The sequence below is a fragment of the Pongo abelii genome, chromosome 1, assembly GCF_028885655.2.
Source record: "Pongo abelii isolate AG06213 chromosome 1, NHGRI_mPonAbe1-v2.0_pri, whole genome shotgun sequence".
Classification (NCBI taxonomy): domain Eukaryota; kingdom Metazoa; phylum Chordata; class Mammalia; order Primates; family Hominidae; genus Pongo; species Pongo abelii.
The window spans coordinates 38,393,449-38,408,205 of record NC_071985.2 but is presented as its reverse complement, the minus strand read 5'-3'; the positions used below and the strand labels follow the sequence as shown (position 1 = coordinate 38,408,205).

Genomic DNA, 14,757 nt, shown 5'->3' with positions numbered 1-14,757 from the left:
TGAAGAAAAGGCAACATAATCACATTTAATGTATACACTATTCCTAGATGTATCTCAATTTCATAAACGTTAACATTTGAAAAAATGAATTTCTTAGCATTTAGGAAATAGGATATCTACAGAGAAACAAGTTAAATGCACACACCAAAAAAATGTAAAATGCCATGTGGTTGTTGTGATTACAGGTACTTTTTATTTTCTTCTTTTCACTTCCTGTATCTTCTTTGCCTGTAACAGTATGAATTGCTCTAATAACAAAATTGTTTAAAAACTCCTTCATGTACATGAAGCACTTCTAGCTCCTCAAAAAAGTGATTTGACACTTTTCATCTCAAGCAAGCTGAAACAGAGCTTTTCCAGCCTGCTTTTGCACATGGGAAACTATAAAGCTCAAAGGAGTTAGGTCACTTACCCAGTATCATACACTGTGGTGTGTAAGCCCAGCCAAGACAGGCGTCTGGGGGTCCTGAAGATCCTCTCCATGATTAGCACACTAGTTTTGTGCCATTGCCGCAGCCCATGCACCCCCTAAAAGTGAGGCTCCAGATGAGCTAACCCCTTGCCCTTACCTCTGCCAGGCGGGAGTGCTTGTGGACATTCTCGCCTTTTTGCACGCTTGGAGCCAGCTGCTGCAGGACACCCCTGCTGCTTGTCAGTGCTCTTGTCAGCCGAGCAAACTTCCCCCAGCCTGAAGCAAGTGGAAGAGTGAAAAGACAGGGTCAACCACATCCCAAAGGTGCACAGACATTCACATTACAAGTTACACTGTCAGAAACAGACACCCCCAATTCCCTCCTAAGCTCCCATGAGTCACTGCATCCCTGCAAGCAAGACTCACTGCTCAGAAAAGCACCTTGTGTGTCGCAATTTGCTTTTCCCCTGCACTTTCACTTCATCCTATTCATAGTTTGTGAAGTTGGTAGAGCAGGTTTTAGTACCATTTTACAAATAGGGAGACTAAGACACAGAGTGCCTGGACAATAAGAAAGAGTCTAGAACATCTCTCCACTCTGGCCCAAGGCTTCTTCAGAAGATAATATGGGGTAATTTATATGTTTCTCTGACTTGGTAACTTGGCTCTGGCTGCTCCCAGTCCCCAGGCTATCTGTTCTTGCAGAAACAGCTGGTTCTGCATTTTAAGTGGACAAGCTAGTCAAATGGCCATTCTATGCATTACCTTCTCCAAGGCCAGGGGAATAAGAAATGATTTCAACCCCTGGGTAGGTGGGGGAAAAGAACTGATAGATGTCAGTCTGCTTTAGGATGGGAGAAAGATGGTTGGTGACAGGTCTTTACTGAGAATCGAAGATGTCTGAGTGATCTTGACACCTTTTAAAGGCCCCCAAAGACAATTGTCCATTTCAACACTCAACAACCCATCTGTACCAAGGTTATAACCATGGCAGTTGCCCCATGAGACCCTTGAAGTCCTGTCAGTATTCTCAAGACCAGGCTTGGGTTTTAGGAGCTCCAAAAACCCAGACGCGGGGTATACTGCAAATAAACAGAGCATGCAACTATTTTTACATTACAGCAAAAGCAGGACTAGGTGATTTTATTTTTTTATATCCTTTAGAGTTTAGAAGCATTCAGCACCTTCCAGTAGAAATCTCATCTGCCAAATTTTACCCTGGAGCAACTTTCCAAGATAGACTTATAGAATCCAGAGGACAATGGAGTTAAACAGAAGAATGTCCATATTTTATTTTTCTACACAACCTGTGAGAATCATAAACTGAGCAAATCAGCTCTTTTTTATCTCATTCCAGAAGTGCCAGGCTTTAATAAAAAGCCAGTAGTGCTTTCATCCACCCTGATGCCATGAAGCAGAAATGTGGAACTGCTGGGGTTGGCTTGAAAAGATACACATAGTGGTTTGACTGTGGAGGGGAAGGTTCCCATTAATGTTAACAGGAGGGGACAGCATGGACCCTGTAGGGGTCTTTGACATCTCCCCGAATGTCAATGAATGTGCTATGGGAACTATGAACTAAGATTTTTTAAAAGTCACTTTCAGAGGCAGGCTCTACTTCAGCTTAAAATAAAGCTGAAACTGGATTCCAAAAAGCTTTTCGAGAAGAGCAGAGAGTTTATTTTTTAGTCAGTTGTATATGTAAACATCAGCAAAGGCTCTGCACCCACCTTACCACCACCACCAGTGTGATCTATATACTGTGAGAACAGTGATGAGAGGGAGCTGGCAGGGCAGGTGTCCCAAACCCCTTGGTTCATCACCTGATATAACATAAAAGAATAAAAAGGAATATCCCTGGACCTCTGGGCATTTCCCTAGACTCAGGATAGCCCCTCACTCTCTGGCCTAGCCCTGATTCACTTTGCAAGAGTGGGCTCTTAAAACAGTGAGCTCTCAGCTGGCTGAGCAAGGGCATGGGAAGGTGAGTGGGTGTTGAAAAGGAAATGGATGAACAGTGTGAAATTTCCATTACACTTCTACCCAGCATGGGCAGAAAGGAAGGAAGGAAGTTTTCTCCCAAGTTCCCAAACCCATATTTTCCTTCCTGCTCTGTAGATACTTTATAATGTCAATCATGACTCGCCAGATGAAAAAATAGATTCATTCACTCATGTGTTAATTCTATAAACGTAACTACTATGTACCAGGCATGGTACTAGATACTAGAGATACTAACATGAATAAGACACAGATTCTGGCCTCAGAGAGCACACACTCTAGCAGGGAAAACTGACAATTAAGAAACCATGACATAGTGAGCTAAGTTCTATGACAGGGATGAGTACAGAATGCTACGGCCAAGACTGTCAAAAGAAGACATACCTAATCCAGGCTGGGGAGTCAAAGCAGGTTTCCTGGAGGAGATGGCACTAGAGCAAAGTTTTGAACAATGAGTAAGAATTAGATAGACTTAAGGAAAGAAAGATATCCCACACAGAAGGAACAGCACCTACAAAGGCAGAAAATTATAAAACAGGGTAATATGCCCGTGAAGAACAAGACATTCTGAATGGCTGGATAAAGGGTCATGGCTTATAAGTGGGAGGGGGATGCCAGGTGTGTCCTGAGATGATGCTAAAGAGGTTGGTAGGGGCCAAACCAAGAAGAATCTGGACAGTAAAAACCTAGAAGGTGAGTTAAGAAATTTGAACTTCATCCTGAAACCCACCGAGAGCCACTGAAGTACTTTAAATTTGGTGAGGAGGGAGATACACGTGCCAATCTGCATTTAAAATGAACAGAACAACAAAGTGGATAGTGGGCTGGAAAAAAAAAAAAAAAAAAAAAGACTGACAGATAAAGGATACGTCAGGACAACAGGTAAGAGACCATGTGGGCCTGGACCAATGCTGTGGCCTGGGCCAGGGGTCAAGGGGAGACTTGAGGGCAGCTACAGAGTCAGAACTCTGAAAAAAATAGCTACACAGGAAAAGAAGAAGCAACCTAGGAGGCTCCTGAGTTTCTGGTTTGGGTGACAACTGGGGTGACAGCTATTCAATGAGATTAAAAACATAGGAAGAGCAAACCAGTTTGGTGAAAGATAATACGTACAATTTGGACCAACAATGTCTCTTATAGCAGACCCATCAGAAGAATCACTTCTGGAGAAAGTGAAACTCCTATTGTACAAAAGGCCAAATGGGAGGGGACAACCCAAACTGAACTTAGCTCAAAATGGTCTTGCTCAGGGGAAATCAGACAGTCATTTTCCACGTGATTCATCATCATCCTTCAAGGAAGGATACTGGCCTACCCCAGCAGACTTACCTGCTCTGTGTATTGAACCCCCACTTGGTTTAGGCAGGCATATATTAGATCATTGACTGTGCTTTACTGTTTTATTTGCTTACCTGTCTATCCCTTCTCCCAAATAGACTCAGAGGCTCTATCGCAGGTGTTTCCTTGTGTCCAGCACCTAGCATGAGGCCAGGCACCCAACAGGTGAATACAATAGGTGTATTGGACAAATAAAGAACAAATATTTTTTTCTCTCATCAACCTACTTCTGTCTGGGTTTCCAATAGACATAAAGTCCCAAAGGATAGGCGGCCCATTTCACAAACTCTCTTCAGTTTCAGGGGATATTTCTGTGCCTCTCTTTTGCCAGGCATTTTTCTGTACCTACTCCTCCAATTATATCCCACTTGGAAGTTCAGCACTGAATTGAGCTCAAATGAAGAAACCCCTGGCCCAGGATTCTTCCAGTTCTATCACAAATGTCACCAGCAAGTTAGGCATAACAGGGCTGTGGATGCCATGAGAAAATTGAAACCATACCATGATCAGGAAAATGAGAGGGGAAGTGAGCAGGAGCAGAAAAGGAAGAGTATAGAGAGAAAAAGGACAAAGGAGGGGAAAACAGTACACAATCTAGCAATCAGCTAAAAGGTATTTACTGGGTCTTTTCTCCATTCTCAGGAATGGAGAAATGGCTTTTCCCCTGTCTTGACCCCACAATGCCTGGTGGGTGTCAACTTAGCTGAGCCACCAATGAGCCTGAATATTTCTTTTTCAGGCCAGAAGAGATGGTGCTGGGATGAGTTAGAATTCCAACTCCTCTGAGAATAAGTCCAGGGGTACCAAAAAAGACAGAGGCCAGCCTTGTCCTGAGATACAGGGTCAGAAATTCAGAGGAGCTGATAGCATAATCCAAACATCCAGCAAAGAATAGTGGACACAGGGTACAGCATGGAGAGTCAGTGTGGACCACTGCCTAAGCGTCCTCAAGTCTCCTCCCACAATCTTTTCCTTACCAATGTATAAAGAACCAAAAATCTAGAATGGCTTCCTCAAGTAGCAGTCATTAAATCATCACTTTCCCATCAACCTAAGGGTACGGACATAAAATATTAACATTGAAGGGGGTGGGGCCTGCGACTTGTGTCTATTACTATTTCTCCCATGTCCAACATGAAGATACATGCAGAAGGGTCAACAGTTACAACAGTTTGCCAGAGCCTTCATCCTTCAATATTCTACATCTCTGGCTCTTAGAAACCTACTCCGAAGTTTTGCATTCCTTTTGTTGTCTGCATTTGGCTCAAGTTTAACTCTGAATTTAGAAGTAAACATGTGAATCTTTGAAAATGAATTTGCTCCTTTAATATGAGATTAGTTGGTGGGATAATAGAGAAAACAAGAGGATTGACTCATCCTTTGGTGAGCAAGGTAAAGAGAAAATTCTGAGCTTTACACTCTACTTCTATACTCATTTGCCCAACCCTGCTGGCTCAGAAGACAGAACACAACAGAAACATATCCCACAGCCTACTCCCAATTATCTATAACAAAAGAAAAAGCAAGAGAAGGAACAAATGAAATCACTGGAGCATCATAGATTCTCATTTTAGGCAGGAATTCCTACCTACTCTCTCATTCAGCCTTTAAGTGTGCACACACACACACACACACACACACACACACCCCCACCCCAGAGCTGTTAGCAAACAGCAAACCTAACTTGATTTTCATTCCCTTCTCCATGCCATCCATGGGCACTATTTGTCAGAGTGTAAGAGAATTACTGTCAAAAGACAGAGAGCAAAGTGAAGATGAGGAAGTCAGAGGCCTACCTAGCTCATAAAAAGGATGGCGAGAACTGGTACACCAAATGACAGAGGGGGCTCTGGAAACATTTGCAGGACCCATCCCCTGTGCCTGAGGCTCTGGGTAGAAGAGGAGTTACTTTGTGTCAGATCCTGAAATAGGCTACTGTCAATTATCCCATGTGTTGGACCCTTTGTGGGTGATTTGTGGGAAAACTGGGGGCACAAACTGGCTTCTTGCATCACTATCAGGATGCACCCACCCCAGCCCCAAGTCCCCAAATTAGGTACTACATGACCTGAGAAAACAAAGTAATTTTAAAGACAATTTGAACACAACTGATTTAAAAGGCTAATATGGTGGTGGGAAAACATCCCATGGGACAATGCCAAAAAGCAATTATCTGGGAATTTTCTGAGATTTTAGATTATCCACATTTCCATTCCATCTCCAAAGTGAATTCTAAACAAGCCTAAGTCAGCAAGACTCTTAAGACCCTTAATGATGACTGAGGTGCTGTACTGAAAACCCAGCTGGTCTCCTGGAAACAAGCTGCTGAGAGTACATCCAAGAAGAAATGCCAAGCCAGGAGAACAATCCAACCACATGGCAGCATACTTTCTAGGATCTAGATTTGATCCCTGTAGCCAAAACTGCAGTTTATAGACTTAAAATAACAAGGCCTAGAGAATTATCATGTGCTTCCATCATAAACACACTAATATAAAGTTTGACTTGTCCTAAGCAGACCACCAAACCACAGTGGGCCAGGGGCATGATGACATGGCAAGTGGGAAGGTCTGAACATATCTGCCATGGCACTTGAAATGGATAGACTTATAAAGCCATGTCTTTCAGAAGACATTAAGCGTGGTCTACTAGCAGGATTCCTACATCAAGGACTAACGTGTGTGTGTATGTGTCAAATTTTTATGAATCAAGCCACAAGTTACTCCTATTTATTTCACTGACAAAAACAATTAATATCTGGTCCCCTCAGCTAAGAAGAAACAGAGTAAATGTGTGTGTGTCTGTAAGTATGTATGTGTGTGTACCAAAACTCTTCTAGCAAAGAAATGCATCATTGAGGCAGGTTAAATGAAGTGGAGCATTTTATTCCTGGAAAATAAACCTAAGTTTCACTACATCACTCTGATTTATCCCTCTTCAGGTTTCATGAGCATCAAATGCGGGCACCTACATGCCAGGTACGGAGCATTCTGTTAGGTATGCTTTTCCTACTAAATAATACCAGCACATCACCTGCAAATGTTCCAGTAGTAATAAAAACAAAACATTTTGATTCAATCAAATCACATAACTTAAGTTTTTCTAAGAAAAATTGCAAAAATAGGTGTCAAAATATTCAATTGCCTTCAAAATATTACTTATGAGTTTATCAGGTTAAAAAAGCAACTGGCCTTTCTATATGGTAACAAGATGGTACTTAATCATGAGTGACCTACTGCCATGAAATAGCTACTGCACTGAGAAATCTTCAAATTAGAAACTAGAAATTGGGCAATCATGAATCTGTAAGAAAAGGGAGACTTCAGGTGGCTGAAACACTGGTTGAGAGACTTTGCATCTCCTGCAGTCTTAAAACCAAAAGGCAGGCTGAAATTGATTTATTGAGCTATCAGACAGTTTTAAAAAATAGGATGCACTGGTATTAACAGTACTGTGCTCTGAACTCCATAAATGTGAGTGTCTAAATGTGCCAGGATTTTAAATACCCTCAGAGGACACAGCCCTCGAGAGAGCATCCACATAATGCTTTTTATTTCCTCCTATAATGCTCATTTAACAACAAAAATTTTGTCACATCAAAAATAATATGTCTCAGTTTAACTCTCCCCTGGACTCCACTCTCATCTCTTTGCTACATCTCAGAAAACCACAAGGAGCAGAGGTCTCCAGCAGAGCTGAAAAATCAACCACAGAGCCAGGTAGCACTGCAACATGAAAAAGCTCCTAGCCTCTTGGTTATCTTGAGTGTGAACTATGAACAAGGGATGTGAAAGAGGTGCTATGTCACCCCCTAATCCCAAACCTCTGGGACTAACATGCCATCTTTTTTATATCCTGATGAGCTGGACCTCTTCAGGGGTACAGTTGTTCCAGAAATCCTGAGCCATCTCCTTTCCTGGGTCTCCCATGTTATGCAAATAATACATGCATATGATATGGCTGAGGCGAGTGCTAAAATCTGTGATCACACAACTGTTTAAATGACCCATATAGAAATGTTACTTAGGACCCTGGCTTCATTAATGTTATGTTCCAAATGAATTAACCAGTCACAGACTTAATCAACCACAGATGCAAAGATGTGCTAAAGTCTGCTTTAACAATCTTGAAGTGCTAGAATTCAGTCCAATCTAAGAAAGTTTATATATAAAGCAGATGAATGTAGCCATAGACCACCCTATTGGTATGACTGACATTTGTTATGTGAAAACTTGAAAAGATTCTGATGATACTAGTTGCCAAACTGTCTTCTTCTGCCTAACTAATATCAGAAAGGGTTAATTATTAAAGGTATGAAATTGATTCAAATGCTTTCCTAAACAAAGTGTTTTTTCTCTCCTTCTCCTACCCCCATATACTCCAGAATGACACAGTGCTTTGCTCTATACAAATTAAAGTTAGAATCTTGAGGTTTGTAAAGTGATTGCCTTGACAACCTTAAATGCTCTGTAACGAGAGCCACAATAAAGACAAAAAAGGCATAAATGTATTTGTACAAGTCAGAATTACTAACCTTTACATGAATCATCCTCAATTGGCTGTTTGAAAGCTGTTATGTCACTGAAAGTGCAAAGAAATAAAACCACTTTATCCTGTTCGTTTCGAATTGGAGCAATTTTCACAAAGAACCACACAGGTGTCCCTGAAAGGAATATCAAAAGGTTGGTCAGTAATTTGCATTCTCATTTGAGGGGCTATGGAAGCAAAGACTTGGGAATGAATAGGTACAAATATTAATTCATTTTTTAAATGGTCTTATTCCTTCAAGTGCTGGGTTATCACACCATAAATTTTTTTTCTTGCTGGAATAAAAGCTTTCACAGTGACTATTCAGTGAGGGGTTTCTCCTGTTCGGCTAACTTTCTAAGTGCAGATCTCTTAACTTGTAAAATGGTTAGGAAATAGGTTGAAACCCCTACCTGATCTTATGGAAGAAACTTACTACAAAGACCTAAAGACTTACCTTAGACCACATAATGGACAGTAAAGAGTAGGGGCCAAGATAGGCCCTGCCAACCATGGCCAGCAGACCATGCCAACTCAAATTTCAAACCTCATCCATTGCTAAAGGATCCAAGGGTCAAAATCCAGTTTAGGAATCCACCAATTTGACTCACATGACCAATCACACATGGGCCAGAAACTATATTTCTTTTTTTTTTTTAGACTCCCAGGCTGGAGTACAATGGTGCAATCTCGGCTCACTGCAACCTCTGCCTCCTGGGTTCAAGTGATTCTCTTGCCTCAGCCTCCCGAGGTAGCTGGGATTACAGGCACCCACCACCATGCCCGGGTAATTTTTGTATTTTTAGTAGAGGCAGCCAAGGTGCTCTCGAATTCTCAACCTCCAGTGATCTGCCACCTTGGCCTCCCACAGTGCTGGGATTACAGGCATGAGCCACTGCGTCCGGCCCAGAAACTATATTTCTACATCCCTCTCCTTAAGATAAAAATCTAAAAGATCCAATACAATGGTAAATGACAAGGCATTGAAGAAGGAAAGGAACACCACAATGATTCCCTCATACAAAGCTCTCCAGAAAAGGAGAATTCCAAGCAGGTTTGGGCTTCAATCACATTAGTGCCATAGGAAGCTCAATGAATGTGTTTCAATATCAATCCTTGTTCCTGAGCTAGAGTGGAGGATAAACGAGTTCTTCCTAAGCACTGTCTTCATCCACAGAAGGAGGTAGTCAGGGCTATTCTGACTGGCTTCTCAGAGAGAGTACCCACTCAGGTATCAACAGTCAAATATCTGCACAGTCACTCGCTGGCTTCCCAAAAATAATTAAGGAAAATAAATAAACATTTTCTAGCCATAGAGAAGCTATCACAGCAAGAAGCACCAATTTATTCTATGATACAAAATTAAAAGAGACACAAAGCAATCCTATGTTCTTTTCTTCCTAGTTCTTATATTCCAGTTCCTACAACAGCATCTAGAAGAACTGAATAACTATTTGTTGAATTTTGCATAACTGGAAAAATACTTAGCATACTATTTTATAACCATTTGCAAATCAAAATAAGGTAGCTATTTCCCCATGCTAAGTAATAGTTTCCTATGTAGCCGGCACTGTGCTCAGCATTTGACATATATTATTTTGTGAGATAGAGAGCAGACAACTCACTGAATCTTGGAGATGAAAATAGATCCTCAAGAGGTCACCTGGCTTTCTCTGTCCACAATCACATCGAACTCTGTACTATACACCAGGGACAGACAGACATCTCTGATTAACACTAGGCTTAGTTAGCCAATCTAGCTTGACAACAGCTACTTTACAGATTTGGCTATACCACCTATTCACATGTCAGTAGTAATAACCCTGAAATGTACAAACAGGCAGCAAGTAGATCCAATGGAAATGTGTTCTCCTTAAATCTTGATTATCTATGTCTTCCTCTACAGTAAATTTTAACCTTCTTTCCATTCTCTTTGCATAATTTTCAGCTGCCAGTTTCTACGTGTTCTGCAAATACCAGCAGATTATAATGTCACCTTAAGAAGTGTTTTGAAAGAAAATTCTACCATATAAAAATCACAAATAGCATTTCAAAGTCAAGAATATGACCTTTGAATTGTTCACTGTTTTTGGAAGTATGTATTACTATTCCTCCCAGTCTTTTCCTCAGAATCTGCAGGATTTAAAACCATTTTCAATTAAGCAACAGAAAACTCAAAGTGTCACAGCAATTAAGCTTATATACTCACAGCTCTCAATTGTACCCTATCTGTTAAGGCAAAAACACACAAATCAAAAAAACCATCTTTTTTTTTTGCTGTAAAAAAATTTAAGCATTTTTTCAGATGATAAACCAGAAAATACTGCTAATTACTCCCCACTTAACAGGTGAATTTATTTAAACTGTGTCTCTGTTGCCCAGGCTGGAGTACATCGTGAGTGGGTTCCTGTCATCTGATTTATTACTAATTTGACAAATGTATTACTAATTTGACCAATTAGTAATAAATCAGATGACAGGAACCCACTCATGATGTCTACTCCTAGAATCTCCAGAACCCTCCCCTCCCAGCTGCAGCCCTGCGGCCCATCACTGCACTGCACCAGCTGGGCCCAATGCCTGGGAACTTGCTCATTCTTCATGTTTCATTTATGATTACAGGGGTGGATGACACTAAGCCACATCTCCAAGATCATGAAAATCATTTTATTAGTCATACTGGGTGGCCTTTTTCATTTGTCCACAGTTCAAGCTTATCATGAATGAACTCTCCCCTCTTAACAGGTCCATTTGTTTAAAGTGTGTCTCTCCGTCACCCAGGCTGCACAATCTTGGCTCACTGCAATCTCCATGTCCTGGATTCAAGCGATTCCCCTGCCTCAGCCTCCTGGGTAGCTGGGACTACAGGTACATGCCACCACACCTGGCTAATTTTTGTATTTTTGGTAGAGATGGTGTTTCACTATGTTGGCCAGGCTGGTCTCGAACACCTGACCTCAGGTGATTCTTCTGCCTCAGCCTCCCAAAGTGCTGGGATTACAGGCGTGAGCCACTGCACCTGGCCACGTTCCCTGATTAAACACATACTATTCTGACCATTCCTTTGCAGTATCTAAATATATATCTTGTAACAAAAATTCATACAATCAGGACATACTGCCTTGGAGTTCATCTTGAGCTAAATATGGGGGCTTTTTGAGGGAAAGGACCTCCTTTTTCCTGATCTGGTGCTTCTCTGTGGAAGAACATCTTTCAATGTAACATTCTGGACCTTTTTCCTAGGTTGGTTGGTAATCTGGGAGACAAGAGCTGGATATGTGTAGCTTGGCCCCTTCTCTACTTTGCTCCTGCAAAAGGCAGGAAGGATGGCTGGTAGGATGAGAAGCCTGCAGTTCTCCAGTACTACCTGTGACTTGCAGGTAACTCTGTCTGATTCTAGGGTTCACTTTTAGAAACTCACTTGCCCACAGGTATAAACTACATCCCCCAGGATCAGCTTTATTAGTCATAAAAGTAACATCTTATTCTCTATTGCAGCAGTCCCCAGCCTTTTTGGCACCAGGGACAGGTTTCATGGAAGACAATTTTTCCATGGACTAGGGTGGGGGGATGATTTCAGGATTAAACTGCTCCACCTCAGATCATCAGGCATTAGATTCTCATAAGGAGCAGGCAACCTCACATATACAGTTCACAATAGGGTTCGCGCTTCTAAGAGAATCTAATGCCACTCCTGATCTGACAGAAGGTGGAGCTCAGGTGGTAAAGCTCACTCAGCTGCCGCTCACCTCCTGCTATGTGGCCTAGTTCCTAACAGGCCATGGACTGGTAGCAGTCTGTGGCCTGGGAGCTGGGGACCCCTGCTATATTGGCCTGATTCCTTTATCTCTCTCAACTGGTTCTGATCATGGACAGGGAAGTTAAGTGTTATGTACTGGCTGCCTCAAAGTTTAACAGCTAATGACTGTTTCTTTAAATAGATCATAATACACTCCAAGGGCAAAAGACCTGATCTACTTTATCTGTCTTACCACCGGGCACCCCTACTTCCTGGCATTCAATGTAGTCTTATGCACACGGTCATGTGAAGCCATTGCATCGCCCCACTCCGGGGAGTGCTGTCATGGAGTTGCACAACAGCCTTGGTGGGTTAGATGCTCTAGGAATGCTAAATTTAAAAAAATAAATCCTACAACCAGTGTTTTCAGTCCCAAACTATCACTACCCAAACAGTCTAAGAAAGCGAGTAGAATGGGCTTAAATTTTCATTTCTGGAATTCTTTCAGAAGAGAACATAAGTAAGTCCCTCCTAGGTGATACAGACCAGTATTTCAACCTTTTCCACTTAAGAGCAAAGGATTTTTATTTAATGAAATATAACTTAAAGATTCAATATATGAAACAGTTGCTTCAAGTGAACGTGAACCATCTGGAACCTGAAGCCCCATGCAAGCCAGTTTCCCTTCTACCCTCCAAGGATATTCAGGAATACTTTGGCTCCATTCAGACATTGACTTTCCTACAGACAGAACTTGGGGCAAGTAGCCTACAGGGGTCTCTCCTAGAACGCAAATTCTGCAGCAGGATCCATTCCATCAAGATGCTAGAGAGGCAATAAATGCAAATATTCATATACATACACAGAAAATCAGGAAGAAGTTAAATTTCTGCCTCCTTACCCAAGTGCCTACCATGGAAAAACTGAGAAAAGTAAGCATTTGATGTCCTACTGCGAAAAGGACAAAGGGTCAATGTTAAATCCTTTATTAAAGAAAGATCTATGTACACACCCAGGAACAACATAGCACTTGATAACCCTACTGATGGCAGAGGCTGCTGCTGCTGGGAGGGAGGCTCTTTCCAGGATGAGGATATCCAATGGGAGGCCAGTTCCAGGTCAGCCTTTTTAGATCACTCTGATTTTCATCCCTTATGTAGCTTCCTTAGGTCATGTAGTAATGAACCTGACAACCTAACCTGGCTTTGAGGTTCCTCAGCCTTTGCAGCCAGATAACAAAACAGCAAGGCTCAGATGTACGAGAGAATTTTTGGCCTCCATCAATCTTCTTTCTACCCTGGGCTTCCTCCCAAGTACTCTCTGTAATCAGGCATCTGGGTGTCCAGACCATATTCGACAGCAATGGAACAGACCAAGCCACTGTGATTGGCTTTTGGGAAGGGTTGACCTCTAATAGGTCCAGAAACTAGACTTGAGGATGGTAGCCTGCCCCAGGAAATAGAACAATTGGTCTGGGGTCAACTTTATGGAGATGAATGACAAGTACAGAGAGGATGAGACAGCACCAGAGGGATGTAATGGCCACTGGCCATTAGAACATCTGACACTTAGTCCCAAGCCCTGAGTTTGAGCCCTTTATCTTCAGTTATTCGGAGCCTTGGCCGCATCAGTTTAACTTCTCTCACCATCAGCCTCTTCATTTGTAAAATGGGGATAACAGAGTTACTTAAAATAAAGTAAAAATACCCACATGTCTGATACATAGGTGTTTAAAACTCTCTCCTTCCTTCCTTCCTTCCCTCCCTCCCTCCCTCCCTCCCTGCCTGCCTGCCTGCTTTCTTTCTTTCTGTCTGTCTTTCTCTCTCTTTCTTTCTTCTTTCTTTCTTTCTTTCTTTTCTTTCTTTCTTTCTTTCAAGATGGAGTCTCACTCTATTGCCTAGGCTGGGGTGCAGTGGTGCAATCTCGGCTCACTGCAACTTCTGCCTCCCAGGCTCAAGCGATTCTCCTGCCTCAGCCTCCTGAGTACCTGGGATTACAGCTGCCCACCACTGCACCCGGCTAATTTTTATATTTTTAGTAGAGATGGGGTTTTGCCATGTCGGCCAAGCTAGTCTTGAACTCCTGACCTCAGGTGATCTGCCCGCCTCGGCCTCCCAAAGTGCTGTGATTACAGGTGTGAGCCACCGCGCCTGGCCCCAAAATTATCACTTTCCTTTCTTCCTTCCTTTTAAATTTCTCACCTGTAAGACGGAAATGCCCAACCTCATTTCACATGGTTGTTTGAATGACTTAAAAACAGGAAGTATTTCAAAGTGTTTAAGAAAACTCTGAAACTGCCTCGGCCTGTTTTGAGGAAAGAGGGCCAGTCTCAAACATAACAAGCACAAAACTAGAAAAATCAATACTTAAGCCTCAACATAATTAAAATTGCATTGATGAGCATAAAACAAGACCTAAATAAATGGAGAGAGTTAAATTGTTTGTAGATAAGATTCCATTTTATAAGATGTCAAACCTCTCCCTCTAATATATATAATACAATTTCAATCAGTCTCAGCTGTTTTTGTATTTGTTTTTCTCTGACTCCGATGAATTAAAATTCAATTCAAACAGAAAAATTAAGGTGTAAGCATGGCCAATAAATCTTTGAAATTATTAGAAAGAACAATAATAACAGGGACTGCCTACTACAGTAATTAAGAGTCACTGGCACAGGCCTCAAAAGAAAAACAATAAAAATAATATCATTCATTGAGTACTTACAATGGGGTCAGGCCCT

The 14,757-nt window shown here is 41.8% G+C and overlaps 1 protein-coding gene across 2 annotated transcripts in view; it reads right to left on the bottom strand.

Annotated features, from left to right (window-relative positions):
• Positions 1 to 14,757, bottom strand: part of KCNH1 (potassium voltage-gated channel subfamily H member 1) — a 471,857-nt gene that overhangs the window by 413,596 nt on the left and 43,504 nt on the right. For both annotated transcript variants that reach the window (XM_024239363.3, XM_024239369.3), the window contains exons 4-5: positions 8,286 to 8,414; positions 570 to 688 (exon numbers count right to left, since the gene is read on the bottom strand). In XM_024239363.3, coding sequence (XP_024095131.1) covers positions 570 to 688; positions 8,286 to 8,414 — 248 coding nt within the window. The remainder of the gene's footprint in view (positions 1 to 569; positions 689 to 8,285; positions 8,415 to 14,757) is intronic.